This window comes from Condylostylus longicornis, unplaced genomic scaffold, assembly GCF_029603195.1.
Source record: "Condylostylus longicornis isolate FDR11 unplaced genomic scaffold, ASM2960319v2 ptg000048l, whole genome shotgun sequence".
Lineage (NCBI taxonomy): Eukaryota > Metazoa > Arthropoda > Insecta > Diptera > Dolichopodidae > Condylostylus > Condylostylus longicornis.
In genome coordinates, this window is record NW_026578017.1 from 5,937,427 (window position 1) to 5,955,230 (window position 17,804).

General features: G+C 26.3%; 1 protein-coding gene across 1 annotated transcript in view; it reads right to left on the reverse strand.

The window, feature by feature from the left end:
• The window catches only part of LOC129610822 (semaphorin-2A-like), an 86,559-nt gene that overhangs the window by 25,603 nt on the left and 43,152 nt on the right, over positions 1 to 17,804 (reverse strand). Inside the window, exons 4-7 of the mRNA XM_055523568.1 lie at positions 5,991 to 6,065; positions 2,474 to 2,581; positions 2,108 to 2,245; positions 450 to 582 (exon numbers count right to left, since the gene is read on the reverse strand). Coding sequence (XP_055379543.1) covers positions 450 to 582; positions 2,108 to 2,245; positions 2,474 to 2,581; positions 5,991 to 6,065 — 454 coding nt within the window. The remainder of the gene's footprint in view (positions 1 to 449; positions 583 to 2,107; positions 2,246 to 2,473; positions 2,582 to 5,990; positions 6,066 to 17,804) is intronic.

Below are 17,804 nucleotides of genomic sequence, written 5' to 3' on the forward strand. Positions count from 1 at the left end.
GGTTTTTGTTAAAATTTTCACATTGCCTCCTCCATTTTTTTATTTCAATTTCTTATCATTTCACATAATTGCAATAATTTCAGTAATATATTCAAGTAGTAGTCCCATCTCACTATACATGTACATAAGTATACATACATAATTTTTAGGTATACATAACACATAATGTTATGTTCTCTTAATTTTCACATTTCGGTATAGTACAATATACTCATCAAAAGAGGACCTCGCAAAAAACAAAAACAACACAAAAATACAGAATTCAAAACGAAGGAAAGAATAGAAGTTGGAAAAAAGAAATAATAGAAAATATTATCAAATGAAAAAGCAATCTATACTAAAAAAAAATTTCCGTACAAAACCCTGCCTTGGGAGAAAATAAAAAGAACATTCTTGTATATATAAAGAAGATAAAAATAATACATTTATAGAAATAACAATTTACTTACTGTCAAGCCATTTAGAATCGTATTTGAGTGTCCTTTTGAAATTATGCTCCTTCCGGCCGGATGTTAAATTATACAAATCAGACCTGAAAATTACTGAATCGGCTTTGGTAAATTCAGCATTTGTTCCTGAATACTGTTTGTTATTTTCCATATATGATCATTGTTGTTGGACATAGCGTACATATATACAGAGTTGATGTTTTATGGGAATTAAAATATAAGAAAAAAAAAGAGAAATATATTTTTCTTCAGTTTAATATTATAACGGATATACAAACACACATATATACAACAATTGCACACTAATGTATGTAGATATAAGAAATTAATGTGAAAATTTTGTTTATTTTTATAGGTTCATACTATTCTTATACAGAAATATATGAGAATATAATCACGTTACAATTTACCCAAATTATAAAAATTTTTTTTTTCTTTTCAAAATTCTACCGATAAAGTATTTATCCTTAATTTTGCATCGATTTCTGTACTTTAATTTACATGTGGAAATTTTTCCAATCCTACTGTACATAAGCTATTGTACATCTAAAATTTAGGACAAGCTACTCTTTTTTGAATAAAATAAAGACTAAATTTAAGTAAAGAAGTTTCCAAAAATTTTTCGTGTTTCATATGTGTAGATCAATTGTGTCGTTCCAACACAAAACAAATACAAAGTTTCAGTAATTTAGTGAGCCAGAAATTCGACAAATAAATACGAAACTATTAAGTTTAACTGTTACAATTTAGCAATTGTATTGGGTATTACTTGGTAACTGTATCCGAGCTTTACTACCCTAGTATTAATTAACAGTTCAAAACAAAATTTCACATGAAATTTTAATTTTCATGGTTGTTGAAATTCTACATTTTCAAATTTTCGCTCACTAATTCATATTGTGGGACTCAAAAGCGTATATTATACTACAATAACATTTTATTTTATAATTTTCCAGGACTTAAAATTACTATTAACTCTTAATAATACTATTAGTACTGATTGTTTTATAGCATTGTTTTATAGTACTGATTGCTAATATTGCTAACTGTTTCAATTGAATAAGGCATTATAACCTGAAAAATTAATAATAATTGTCACATAATAATTATGTCGACCAAATTGATTTTTCTTTCAACTTAATTGATTTTAAAAATCATTTCAATTTAGTTCACCCTAAAGGCATGAATACAAATAATTCATAAGCATGCTGCATTAAAGAGGATACTAGTTTTTTCATCTAAAATAGCAACATCTATACATATTATTACTATATTGTGTTTATGATTAATAAAATATATTTTAATACATTGTATGAACCTACATTTATATAGGATTTATTAAATTGATTTTCACGCTTTATTTAACAACATTTAAATTATATTTTGTTATAAACTAAAATGTTATGATGTTGTATAATTTTAGCCTTCAAGGTATTTATTATATTTTAATATACAATATATCAGTAGATATATGTATATATAAAATATCTCTAAATATTAATAAAATGTACAAAATAAATGCCTAAAATAAAATTAATTAAGGTATTTATGGATTTTATTAAATATGTGCCCATGTGTATAATATATATACGTATATTTATTTAATATTAAAACAAAAAAAGAAAAAAAGAATGAAAAAATCATAATTTTGCACTTACCAATCCTGGTAAATCATTCGGATTACCATGTTCAACCCAAACAGCTGTTGAATTATCTAATGGATCGTAAGGACATTTACCAATACCTAATCCAATACCCGGTACATATTCATTCCTTGGTAAATGTGTTAAATTGGACTAAACAAAAAAAAAAAATTTAAAATCAAATTATTATAATTTTATTGAAAGAAGCCTAAGGGTTTATTTTCCATAAAAATAAATATTTTTAAATAAAATAATTTCAAAAAAAAAATTTTGATTTTTTTTCATAATAATGTAATAAAATACTTATGTATGTGTATTTTAAAAGATTTATCATATAATATGTATATGTACATAATATGTATGTATACATATATTACTTACATATATAACATAATCCTTAGGGTTATGAGCATTCGTTCCACATATGTACAATTTTCTCCCATGGTCCATTGGTTGTATTACTCTTATGTGATTACGGCATTCAAATAACTAAGAAAAGAATATTATTGATAACAAAGTTACACAATAAATATAAAATAATCATAAATTCATACAAAGCAAAATGATATTCAGAATTTGCACAAGATGAAATTTTGGACAATTTGCTTATTTCCTTACAAAATGAAAATTTTAAAAATATAATTTTTTCTTATTAAAAAGAAATCATATTAGAAGTTTATAAGTATTAATGTTGTTGAGGCAATAGAGCCAACAACTTTATAAGACAATTATTGATTTTCCACAATTTTTGACATTATTTTTCTTTTTATTTCATAGAAATTCCAGAGAGAGTTGTAACTTTCCATTAAAAAGTAAAAAAAAAATATTTTCTTAAAACAAAATATTTCTCAATTGAGCTGTCGTATCTGAATGCTGTACTCAGTTCAATTTCCCAAACAAACTTCAAAAGAAATTTGAGAGGAAGTTTTTAATCATCAAAAATATAGACTTGCAATGCTTTATCTGATTTCATCAAAACTTTATTTTGTACTTTAGAACTTCATTTTAAATGTAATATTTATTTAAAATATTGTTCTCAGATATATGTATGTAACCAGACGCGGCTACAAAACCTAAATTATAACACATTCTTTTCAATTTTGAATTATTTCATTAAAATGTTTTAAATTTAACTATCTTGAAATCGGCAGAAAAAATTGAAAAAATTTATATATGAAGATTCTTCCTAGAACTCTATATAATCCGTTTGCATCCATTATAGACATTTTGTCGATGACTCTGAACCCTATGCTTTTTGATCCTTTTATAGGATATCAGGTATTCGTTTCAATCTACAAATGTTACATACTCGTAGTTCGTACGTTTAAAACCGATCTGCCTGGAGTTGAGATTGTATCTGGGCAAATTTAATGTCGCCACGTTTTTCAGTTAAAATGTTTGTGTTTTAATAACAGACGAATAGATTATATGCGAATAATCTCTGTACCATATATAGTCGAATATAAAGTATGTTTTACAGTTTTTAATATGAAAAAATAAAAATTGCACAGACTAGTTGCAACAAACATTTTTTAATTTTGGAAAATTTTATATTTTTTCACATTTGCATTTGGATTATTAGATTCTTTGTGAAAACCCCTTTTAACCTTCAAAAAAATATCTTTTGTACAAAAATTGAGCTTAGCACTATTCTTTTATTTTTATGGACCATTTCATAATTTTTCAAATTTTTAATTTCCATTCCATACAGTACGAAGTCTCTTCTAACTCAAAAGTAACCTCCCAACAGATTCGCTTCCCAAACTTTCGAGAATTGTTACAATAAATTTCGAGTGAAATCTATATCGCACCTACATATCCATTATAATCTTTTGTTTTTTTTTAACCTTCTATTTAGGATGGTAGAGTGCGTCGACTCTCAAAAATGTTGCTGACTATAGAATATAATATAAAAATATATATATATATTTTTCTTACTCCATTTGTGAGTATTAGGACCCTCCACTTGACTGTAGAGTCAAGGATCAGTTTTACAAGTCATTGGAATTAACTAGGTGACCAGTCTGCCGTTAGTTTTTCATCATACTAAATATTGGAAGTTGTTGACATTAATTATTCATTTTTGTATTATTATTATAGGGTTTGAACCTAACGTGCTTCGGTTAAAGGCCTGGAGCCATAACCATTGTACAATTCATCATATTGGTTCTATTTGTTTAATATATTTCAGTAAAAATTTATTCCACTTCAGAAATTGTTTTTCCAATAAATTTGATTCTCATATTTTCCAAATTTTTTTCTATTATAATTAGAATTCTAACAACCTCAATATTCAGCAACTTTTTATTAACATTATTTAACAGTGCTAAATTTTCTTTTATCATCACAATCTGATTTAAAAACAAAAAGGATTTTCAAATGAATGCAAGATATTAAAATTCTATATTCGAACTCAGAAATCACCACTAATAATTTTATTTTAAATTATAAAGTTTCTTTACGACAAAATATTGACAAAAATTAACCTAACCAATATAAAACTTAAAGAGCTTTTATTCCAAGAAATACACAAGTACATACATAAATGTGGTAACTCCTCAATTTAATTGACCTCAAAAATTATGTTTCGAATTCATTTACTAATTTACTCCATTTTTCAGTTTTTCACAAAAATTCTAAATACAAAATTATGTGTGTAATTGCGTAAGTATGTTTGAAAGCGCAATAATATTTTTCCTCTAAATCAAGTTTTATGCCAACATATCTATTTATCTATGTATATACAATGTGTATTTTTAACAAATAACCAATTTGAAATATAAAATACCTGTAGGTAAAAGTAAAGGTCTACAAGACAATTTAATACGCTCAATCATCAAATATCAAAAAGCGTCAAGGAAAGAAAAAAAAAAACTCTTTTCGTATTTTTATTTAAGATTTTTTTTTTCTTATTTTTTTCCTATTATTTTTCTTTTTCTTCTGTTACTCCCTTTTGTATTTTATTTTAAAATCCTTCCATAAAGGAAAAATTTATATAATAATAAAAAAGAAGAAAAAAAAGAACAAAATCAAAACACAAAGAATGAAATCCGATAAAATCATGTTTCATCACACTATCAATTCACCAATCAATCATTTATTTCGGAAAAAATGGAAAAAAAACGAAAGAAAAGTATTGAAAATAAATAAACGAAAAATCTTAAAGTTTTTCCCTTTATTTTTTCGTTCCATTGCTTAAACATTTACAATTTTTTTTTCTATTTATTTTGAATTTTCTTTTATTTTATTTTATTTTTTAATATTTTCCATTTCTCAAGTGACGCATGAAGATTATTTTATCCTTTTTCTTTTTTATTATATAAAGCGTATCCTTCATGCCTTAAAGACACACCAAAGAAGAAAGCAAAAAAGAAAACTCTTTTTCCTCAAAAAATAAGGAAGAAAAAAAAAATAAACGAACTTTTCGTTTGGTATTTAATAAAAATTGATCCTTTAAGGATAAAAGTGTTCCATATATGCTTTTTATTTTATTTTATTTTTTTCTTGTTTTTCTGGTTATTTTATACATATTTAATATGTTTAATGTCTATAAATATCAAATATAGAAGAGATGGAGAAAATAATATATTTGTTTAATACCCTTTTTTTTTCTTTTTTATTATTTCTCAAACATATGATCTAAAATTACACGGTTATCTTTCGAGTATTACATGGATAGATCTAGGATTTCATTTTTTTTATTTTGGTTTTTTTTTCGTTCGATTATGTTTCTTCTTATTTTATTCGTGTATTTTTCGAGTGATATAGAATTCATACATATTACAGTGTTTATTTATTATTTAGAAAAATATATGTACGTACATTCTCTTTTTGTATGTAAGTACATATATATATACAAATTAATAGATATATAAAAAAAAAATAATAATATACTTACTTCTCGTTTACCCTTTGAGACACAATTTAGGATATCTGATCCTGTTGGCTCCAATATTACAACATCCTTTTGATTCTAGAATAACAAAAAAGAAAAAAAAAAATGAAAATAAATTTGAAATGTGTGAAATAAAAAATTAAAAAGTTATACGAAAAGATTACATGTAAATCCATAAATAAAATTAGTATACATAGATCTAAGAGGAAAAAAACAGAAAATTAAAATAAAAAATGAAGATTTTGACAATGTTTCGACATTTTATTGTCGTTCTTGTTAAAATACATCAAAAATTTAATTTCATATTTAAAACATTTTAAATTTAATTATAGAAAATTTAAATTTTAACAGCATAGGTGCATGAAAATTGCAATTATTGCTTTGTAATATTATTAAATGCGACATTTTATTAATGGCTATTCTAAATATTTAAAAGTTCATATGAAAATAATTTGAAAAAAAACTCTGAAATAGATAGGTAATTTGAATTTAATCTCAGGTCTCCAAAATTATAATAAAATTTCGGGTCCAAAGTGAAGATTCGAAAACGATGTTAAGTAATTTATTTCATTAAAAAAATTCTGAAATCATGAAGAGAAAAATATTGCATACTTTCAGGAGAGGAACAAAAATTAAAACGAAACGTTCTTATAATACACAGTTGAATTGGTAAATTATTTAAATTATTACGATAAAATATTATATGTATACTAACTATGAAATGTCATCCACCGTTGCTTTCTTCTTTTATAGCATTTTGAAAAAGCTAGCAAGCTGAAAATTCAAATTTTATAAATTTGGAAAGAAAATAATTCAAGAGAGGAGGAAATGAAATTTTTTTTTTTTTGCAACAGGATTAACTGTCTTTAGTCATTATAAAGTGTTAAAATCTTAACACACAACAACGAGCCATTATTTAAGATTTGCAGCCATTTTGTCATTGTAATTATGGGATAAAGTGTTTTACAATAAAACGAGAAAAAAAATAGAGTTGACCTTGTCAACTCTGTGATACCCGTACGAATTAGTTATCCTACGAATAACTAATGTGCCATAACTAACTATGGGGCAGACTATGACTTTAAGTTGCCGTATTACCATATTAATTTATGCAAAATTTCAGTACTATGTGTTATTCAAAATACTGGTTGTGCCAAACTACTATTGATGTTGTATGGCAGCTACCAGAAAGAGCCAAGAAATTTTAGCGAATTTTATCAAGCACATCGGCCCTACTAATATATTCACTTGTGTGAAATCTCAATATCACAGCTTTTATAGTTTCTGAAATATAGTCAAATAACTTTTGAAGTTGTATGGCAGGTACCAGAAGGAGCCAAGTAATTTCAACGACTTTTATGTGGCATATTGGCCCTACTAATATATTCGTTTGTGTGAAATTTCAATACCATAACTTTTATAGTTTCTGAGATATAGCCAAATAAATTTTGAAGTTGTATGGCAGCTACCCGAACCGGTACCCCGATCATGTCCAATTTAAATAGGATTCTGGCACTTACTACAATAAATTATTTGTGAAAATTTGGTGAACTTAGTTCAATTAGTTTTTGAGTTATCGTTCGGATGGACGGACGGACGGACGGACGGACAGACAAAGCTAAATCAACTCAGAATTTGACGCTGATCAAAAACATACACTTGAGTCTATATCTATCACCGTTATTTCTTAGCGTTACAAACGGTAAGGCAAATTTGGTATACCCTTCGAACATACGTTCGTACGGGTATAAAAAGCAGGGCACAATATTTTCTGCGTTCACTGAAATGTTTGTACTTTCAATGAAATAAATTGTCTGAATTGCAGCGTTAAAATTCAATGTGTTGAATCATGTAAAAATGAAATGATACAATAGAGAACCAAATATAATACCATTTATAACTTTTAAGGTTGTTTGGGCTTTATTGTAACGTGTGTGTACCAGTCGGGCCGAAGACGTTAAACTGTTTAGAAATTTTGTTAATAGATGCACCATCTATCGGACGGATAGAGTAAAGCTATTAAGTACTTTTTCCAATGTTGTCAGAAAAGCCGTCAAAGTATGTAATTTTTGATAAGATTTATTAAAAATTTCACAGGTATTAAAGCAACGAGAAAAGATAACAAATTTTTGTTTTGTTATAAAGCAAAAAACTCTTTTGAGTAAATTGAAATAAATACAAAATAAATATGGGGTCAATAACTATTTACGAAAAAACTGCTTTAGTAGTTCCTCATATTACAACAAATACGATTTGAATAATAAATTTTTAATTTACTCCTAAAGAATTTATTAATTAAATTTTTAAATAAAAATAAATTAAGTTTTCAATGAGTTTTGTATCAAATTTTGAAAGAAATTTTATTTTTAAATTAATTATTTAATCAATCTAAAGGAAACTTTTTATATTGCAATTTAATAATAGTCTTAAATTAAATTAAATAAGCTAAATTTTTTATCGAATATAGTTGTGTTAATCATTAAAACATTTTGGCAATAATCGGTAGAATTAGAATTGCAAAAAATTTAATATCACGCTCTTATTAAACGAAAATTTGCAACACTACCCAAATCATGGATAGTGGTGATTCCAAATTGAATATTTCTTTGCGTAAAAGTTTATTTGAAAGTGAAGAAGATGGAAAAATAAACTCAGATGTTAAAGTTTTGTTATCTCAATCTAATTTGAGTTCAATTTTAACATCATCTAGTATTCAAAGTACATTCGATAAACAATCAATTTCAACTGAAAACGAAGAGTTAACAATATTTGAAGATAAAATTCAAATGAATGAAGTTTATACAAAAGGTCAAATGATTGTGAATTTTCAAAGTTTTTCTATCAATTCAATTATTTTCTTTTCATCATTTTTCATAGAAATTAAACAACAAAACGTATTTGATCAATTTAAGGATGAAGTGAATTATTATGGCTACCCTGCTATCGGGTGTATAACCGAGATCTTACAAAAACATGTTGTTGAATTGGATTTAAGTGTAAGAATAGAAAAATGTTTACTTAATCTTAAAATCAATAAAGGTAGTGGAAAGGATTTTTTTTTAAAACATAGCAAAAACTACTGCATAAGCAAATGTTTTAAACTAAAAAACTAAAATTATTTGGAAACGTTTGGATGTTGTATGATATTAAAGTTTTTTCCATGTTATTTCAGAACTATGCGGCTGGGGATGTTGTTCTATATAATCTGTTCAAAGTATTGTATGAAAACCGAATAAACCACTTGTTGAAGCTAGATTTAAGATATAATTTCTTCGGAAAATCAACTTCTTTAACACTATCATATTATCTTGAGTACAGTAGGATACAAGAACTGAATTTATCTCATTGCCAGTAATTTTACCAATATTTACAATTATGTAAAATTCATAAGCTCGTTTTATATAATATAGGTTGATTTTTTTACCTTAACTTCAGTTCTTTTAAACGTGCATAATTAGATTAAATTAAAACTTAATTGATGTGCTGTGAAAAAAATTTGTGAAAGCTGAGATATGAATGAAGAAAATTAACATAAATCAATCCTTCTATAAAATCGAGTTTTACGCTAATCATAAAAAAATATATTTCCCTTTTTTTCTTTATATTTGTTTTAGAATTGGTTCAGAAGGCATAAAGATATTGGCTGACGGCTTGAATTTAGCCCAACAATTAAAAATTGTTGATTTGTCTTACTGCAATTTATGTGATAATGGTGGATGTGCAATTGCTGATATTTTACAAACTAATGATTCTATTTATAAACTTAATTTAAAACACAATAAATTGGAAAATCAATTTGGTATTGAAATGGGGAAAGCATTAGCATTAAACTCAACTTTAAAATATTTGAATTTATCATGGAACAATTTGTATTTTGAGAAAGGATTTAGTAAGTTATGTTCGGGATTAAAAAATAATGTTTCTCTATTACAAATTGATTTGAGTTGGAATGGATTGATAGGAAAATGTTCTAATCCACTAAGCAGCGCTTTAAAATACAATAAAAGTCTTGAAATTGTTAATATTGAAAATAATATGTTTGCGGCAGTTGAATTAGAACAAATTGTAAAATGTTCAAAAAAATCAAAAACGATTCAAGAATTTTCTTTCGGAGGAAATTTAATTAATGAAAGCGTTATTAAAACTTGTATGGAAGGTACTACAAATATTAATTTTTTTATATTCGGAAAATTGCTATAAATTAATGATTTGAAAATGATAAAATACGAGTATTTAAAAAATTTAAAATCTAAGTTTGCAAACGCACCGAAGTTTTCAGTTACCAGACTCTTTATTTTCAATTGAGGAAACATCGGATGTGAGGCACCTTAGCATAAGAAGTTTTATACTATTATATTGAAATTTTTTATATAAATTTGAAAAATTTGATTTAACAGAAAATACACCATTCAGAAAGAGAAAATAATAAGAATGCAAAGTCAAGGTTACTGCTTAAATTCCAAATTTGAAAAAATTAGAACGATCAAAAAATGATAATTCATAACAAATGATGCGAACTGCTTTAGACTTTATCGCAGCTGAAAATATAAAAAATTTATTTCATCCTCATATCTGTGTAAATGCAGTTTTCTTACTATTCAAAACTCAATAGACGTGGACTTGTTGTAGTTATGCATTAAATCAGAACTATATAAACTTTCTAACATTTCTCTGACATCATAAAAAGCTAGTCAAAGTGTTAGCTTTTTATTAAAAGCGACTAAATAATTTATAAACTTATTAATATTTGTACTGATTAGTCTAGACGCACAATATAGAGCCAGTGAACTGCCCAAAGTCATGGCGTCGCCAAAACAATATTCTAAACTTTACAGTTATGTGCTACCGACATTTTTACATGGAGTTATGGTAAATATACTTACATATAACGCTTGCCTTAATCTTTAGACAGTTTAATGTGCATATAATATAATGTTCACTCATCCAGTCCATACTCATTGAAACAAAGTGTTTAAATTTTAGGTAGGTAATTCTAACCATGAATTGTGAAGATACGAGTATGTATGTGTTTATTTTCTTTCTGTCCGTCCATCTGTTTATGTCTCTGTTTATAATATTACTTTAGTTTTAAGAAAGCAAGCTACAATTTTATACACAAATAGATCCCAGGAAGTCTTTCTCAAAAAAATGATTGCAAACTCTCTCTGCGCCATTATAAATACAACACTGTTGTCGAATAAAGTTAATTCATGTAAATTCACATTTGGTTATGGGTAAAGTGGAATGGAATTTGTATATTGTGCATAAAAAAAATATACAATCACACGTAAATTTAAATTTTTTTTTAAAAACCTTCATACTTCTTGCAAAATTACCTTTTAAAATATAATTTTATCACGTGCGTTTAATAAAAATTTTTCACTATTTTCAAAAAAAAGGAAACTGAAGCACTGAAAACCTATATCAATCTTTAGATATAGGACTGGTTATGACTATGAGCTTAATTTCGTTTGCAATGAGTTTGCATGATTCAACAGATATTTGAACGGATGAATCGAAAGATCAGCAAAGAAGAAACAAAGATGTTAAGCAACTACTTAATAACCACTTTTTTCAAAATTATTTTGGAAAACTGGTAAAAAGTTTATGGTTTAAAAATTTATGGTTTTTTTATATTTATTTCTCAAAATAAGGGTTTTGCCCTTTACGCACAAGTCGCTAATAAAAATGAGAAAAAATAGAGTTGATCTGAGCTGATCTGACTATGTCTGATACCCGTACGAATGTTTTTCAAAAGTTATTTGACGGATTTACAAAAAAAATTCCATGCTAACATCTTTCAAAATGGTTCTAATAATAACCTTGGTTGTACTTAATTTGATGAAATGAAAGATTGTATCACAGCTACTATAAAAATTTATATATTCGAGGGTACACTTAAGCCGCTTAGACTTAGGACTTAAATCGGTTTAAGTCCCTGGCATTTACTTATATAACTAAAACCAAATTTTATTGAAATGGTAGCCCTATACTAAACTATCATTACGAGATAACATCTCGCAATCATCAACGAGATCAGCTGCCTATCATCTATGCATGAAGTTAAGTTGCATGGCAGCTATTGTTGGAGCTTAAGCAATCAAATTTTAATGATAAAAATTTAATAGCGTTTAAAAGTATAAATGATCAAATTTAAATAGTGACCTTGTTACTCAATTCATGTTAGCTTACAGTGTCCGATAGACGGGTAAATTATTTTTAGAGTTGTCGAACTTTGATTAAATTCGAATTAAATATAGTTCTTGCGGTAACAACCTGTTATTAATTAGTGAAAATTTGGTTATCCAATCCTAATAAATTTTTGGGTTATGGTTGTGATGCACAGATGGAAACACGTAAAGATATTGCTTAATCAAGTCAGAATTCGACACTCATCGAAGACATATACTGACGTCTGTATCTCAGATATCTATATTATAGCGTTTCATACGGAGTGGTAAGATTATAATACCCTTCGAGCTTTCATTCGTAACAACTTAGTCACTATAATATGGTGAATATTAAATATAATACAAACTTCCTAAAATATAATACTAAATCTTAATTCACAAAACTGTCAAAGTGGTGCGATATTCTAAAAGTTTAAACGCTAAGAAAATCTTGTGAAAATACACTTTACCGTTATATTTAATATTTTGCAAATTCAAATTTTCTTTCCCTTTAATTTTATTTTGAAAATAGCAAGAATATTAACAATTCCAAATTTATCATTTTATTTTTTCTTTATAGTAAGTGTAATACCCATGTAATACAAGGTTGTCCATTTTCTATTTCTCGAGATGTGAAAAATTTCAACTTTTAAATTTAACCCATGGGTTCAAGGTAAGCAACAAATAATATTTTCTCTGGCTTGGCATTAAATTCGTAAAATTGATGACCTTGTTTTGAACTCTATAAAAGAATCCTATTCTTTACAAAAGAAATTTATTCTAATAATAAGGTTGAGTGCTAATGGGACCTCCTGTTTTATACACACCTAATATACATTATTGTTTTGTAGTGTTATGTAGATTACCAGAAATATTTTCTACAAAATTGTGCAAAACACCTTAATAGCAACATGTTGCATAAAAAATGTGTTTGAAAATTAGTACAACAAATCATTTACGTGTGAAGTATAAAAATAGCAAAATGTCAGAAAAAAGAATAAGAATTTCCTTTTTCGACACAATAAATAAATCGTTCTTTTTCATAGAAATTTTAATATTGTTGCTGTCTTATCCTGCTATAATATAAAAATATAATTTAAATAAAAAATACGTACGAATTTGAATGTAAAATAAGTGGTTTATTGCCCTTTTCTATTAAAAAATGAGGGATGCCAGAGGTAGTTTTTTCAAGCGATTAATATTTAAAGAAATCGAATATTTAAAAAACTGAAAATTATAAAAATCTGTTTGTCAAAATGAAGAAAACTAGGAGATTACTTACTTCATAGATTTTTGAAAGTTCATTGAAAATTGATAGCCAAGAGGTTTTGTATAAAATTAGGAGCAATATTTCTGAAATAATTCTGTTCTTTTTATTCAATTAAGATATTTTGAAATTTTTAAATGAATTATTTTGGATTTTTCAGAACTGAGTTGAATTATTCAATGAGTATCCACGACATTTTTCCAAATAAAACGCTCGGTTTAAAAACATTTGCAAGAAAAAAAAATAACCATTTTTATTGAAGGTTTTTCCTTTGGCCAAATTTGAAAATCTTAAATTTGTTTTTATTTTTGAATATAATAAAGGAGTTTTTTAACTAGTATCAGAACAATATAGTTCAATTTGTGAACAAGTGCAGCAATACTTTCACGCAGAATATTTTAAATTAAATAATATTTCGAAATAGATGAAATTTCTCACTTATCACAGAAATTCAGTGCAATTTAAGAATTTTTCTTATTTTAACGCAATAAATTCAATATTGACATGCGATTGGCAACTTTAAATTATAATACAAAAGGTTTTGTAAAATAAGCGAGAAAATATTTACTTTTGTCTCACATTTTCCTGGAATCTTGATTTTCTAAATTTTTTATATTTTCTTTTTTCTGAATTTAAACGAAATTTACTATGAATACATAATTTTCCAAGTGAAAAAAAAAACTCTACATGAGATGAGAAAAATGATGAGAAAACAGAAAAAAAAACTGATGTGATCAGCACATAACCGACCGGATTGTATTATGTAGCTTTAGAGAAAAGGTTGATAGAAATATCTTTATCAAAATTATGAAAATATATTTTGTACAATCACATTAAAATTAATTACATCCTTGAAGTGAACACACTCACAGATCTTAGAAAATCAAAAAACTAACAATATTTTTAAATCTGAAAAGTTTAAGAGTATTTTTAGTTTCTTATGTTCAAGTTAGTCTATGAAGCTTATGGCCCTTTCCCAGTATGTCAAAGATTTGACGATCATGTCAACCACGTCAATCGCTTGATTTAGCAAATGACAATCACCTGTAATTTGAGCAATTTTCAAACAAATCACTTAAGCATTAGCCTTTAAAAACATGCGAAAAAAAAACTAAAATGACAATCAATTGCGTTAGCAACATATGTTGGAATTTATAACGCTAGCGTCATGTTGCCTTGGGATTCATGACTAACGTCAGTTGCATGCATTTGACATTACTGGGAAAGGCCCTATCTCCCATGAAAACATATGTACATATGAGATGATCTTATGCATTATACCTTTGTAATGTTTATATATTTACTCAAAGCTCGGCATTTGAATTTCGTGGATTAGGAATACTTCTCTTATTGTTTATAATGCAGTCGGTAGTAAAATAAACAAAAGGAAAACATCGTGATCAATTGAGTATTATAATAAAAAAAACATATCTATAACCACGCAGAAATAATATATACCAGAGATATTTTATATATATGTATGAATGTAGCTATTTCCAGCAAAACTGAAAAGATGCACGATCCTTTTTTGATATTAAAACTAACATTATAAAAGCTCCAGCCGTAAATTTATTTTAATATGGAGTAGCTATTGATCGTTCTTTTCCACGATTTGCCACTACTTTTTAAATCTTTCAAGTTATGTTCCAAAAATTATAATTTTATAATTAATAAAAGAGGTTGAAAAATTTTTTTTTAAAAAAATCAGTGTTAAACGAAATTTGTCATTCTTTGCGTTGAAATTCGACATTTCCTAACTGTATACATTAATAAACACACAACGTAAATAAATTCAATAATGTGCTTCTATTTTACCCGTTTGTGTGTAGATGACACATGTAAAAATTGCAGCCGCTTTGCTAAGATTTCGAACATTCGTTCATACGGGTATAAAGCACAAAAAATGTAAAAATTTAAAGCAGAGAAACATTTTATTTTTAGAAAGATGCTAGTGTACCTGCCTCTGTCCTAATTTTTTCTGGTTTAAATCGAATCGATTGTTTATTAAGATCTATATCAGGATTGATTAAGCTTATGAATTTATCAATATTCGAAGCATTTAAGAGTTAGCAAATTGGACCTATCTATAACTCACATAGATCATATATTTTTGATTATTTTTTTTAAAATAAGGAAGTAATAATCTTTTAAGAATGAATATTCGAAGAGACTCATGTCCTCGTATGAATCAATGAATAGGATTTAAAAAATTTTCTTTAGTGGAACCTTTGAGAGGTTAATTTCACTTTTCCGACTACGTCACAAAAAAGGCTAATTTAAAACCATGGAATTTTCATGAAAAATGAGCTCGCGAAATCGAGCCCTTACAATTTTCACAAGTTTTTGCAGCTCTTTTCCTCAATTAATAGGAATAAATTAGTTTACGTTTTGGATATGTTACAAAGAAAAACCCCAATGCAGACATTAGTACCCAATTTTGTTTTTAAATTAAAAAATCTACTGGTTTGCTAAAAATCTACTGAAAGTTTTTTAACAAAAAATTAATATAGACTTTCAATTTAAGAAAAAAAATAAACCCATGTTTCAGAAAAAAATTGATTTTTCTGGTATCGAAAAAAAAATGAATTTTTATTGAGATTCTTGCATATTTATCAAATTTGAACAAGCCAAAACAGAAAAAGAAAACATAAGAAAAGCCAAAATACATTTTTCACACCTGAGTAGATTAAAATTTTTGGTTACTGGTTTTGAGGGGCAAATGGGGGAACTTGAGCTTTTTAATTTGCTCAACGATTTTGAACAGTTATTACTTTTCTTTTCCATTTACCGTTTTTGTTTTGTTTTTCAGTTTCCACTGAAGTAAATGAAAGTAAACAAAGAAAAAAAGAAAAACAGCACAAAATTTTAATTTTTTATTTTACTTTTGCTTAATGAAGCTGAACGAATTCATGGTTTATTAAGAAACGACGATAAATTTTTCAAGGATTAACAAAATGATAGAATGAGCATTGAATTACTGTTGTTGAAATTACATAAAAAAAACTCAAGGGTATACGAGGTTGGTGCGCTTAATAAAGAGGATCTACTTGAGTTAATTAATTAATTCAAAAACATTAAATTTCATAATTCCTTCAGAATTATGAGTTTAATTTTATTGATTTTTAGTTTTAAATACCTTTGTTGATATGTGTATGCCCGTCATTTGGAATACTGTCAATGACATGGTAGGAACCTTTCTGCATCAAAAAAATGCCATGAGGAAGAAATATCGGAAATTTTCGCCCATATCAGTATGCAGATTTACTTTATGATTCAATTAAGCACCTTTTAGTGATTACGAATGAAGAGCAAAATTTACAATGCTTTTTGGAAATTACACACAGTCATAAAAAATGTTATGAAGAATAAGTTAATTTGGATTTATTTAAATAATTTATGGATTGTTTGATTTATTTGGGTAAATTAACTTACAAATTGGGTAAGGTTAAAATAAAAATAAATAGAAGTTTTTATAAATTTTTCCTACGGCAAAACTGAAGTAACAACAGAAATCCTTCGAATTCGGGAAATAATGTTCATATCTGTATTTATTTCCGCTTCGATTAAAATAATCATTGTTACTTTCTGTCAACAAAATTTTTTTGTTACATAGACTTTACAACTATATGAATTTATTTGAATATGTAGACTATTGAATCTACGGAATTGTGAAAAACCTCAACAAAAAAATTTATTAATAACATTTTCAAAATCAATGAACAAAAAATCTAAACTTTAAAAGAGAAATAGTTGAATGATAAATGCCAGAGGTCTTAATATGTAACTAGATTTTCGAGAAACGATTTTCGTATTCGGAAAAATGGTATAGTAGTACCAATCAATTTTTATGGTACTACTATTCCATTCTAATCACGAAAATCGAATTACACAGTAAGGCCCCAGGTTTCTTTTTCAAAATATGAAATGTAAAACTGGTGGCCCTAAGTCCCGATCTTGGCAAGAACAAGAAAATAATTTTAAAAGCAAAGATTTACTATATTTTATCCACTAGAATTAGAATCAGGAATGAATCATGTCAGTTATGTGTAACCAAAAGTTAAGCCATAAATTTCAATAAATTCTACTGAATTCAATATCTTCGATTATTTTTAATTTAACAGAGACTATAAATATTTATAATAAATTTTTATGTGAATGCACTGATATTAGATTTTCATTGTCTTCTTTTTATGTCTAATAATATTTTCTTTGTAGACCAATCTTTCCTTTTCCTTTTTCATATTCTTAAAATTCAAGACTTGATCAAAAGAAATTTATTTGACTTTGATGTCGCTATCAATTTTAAGTAAAACATAAACAAAAATTGAAATAATTCAATAAAACAATTTGAAAATCTAAAAATTTTCTTACTTTTCTAAT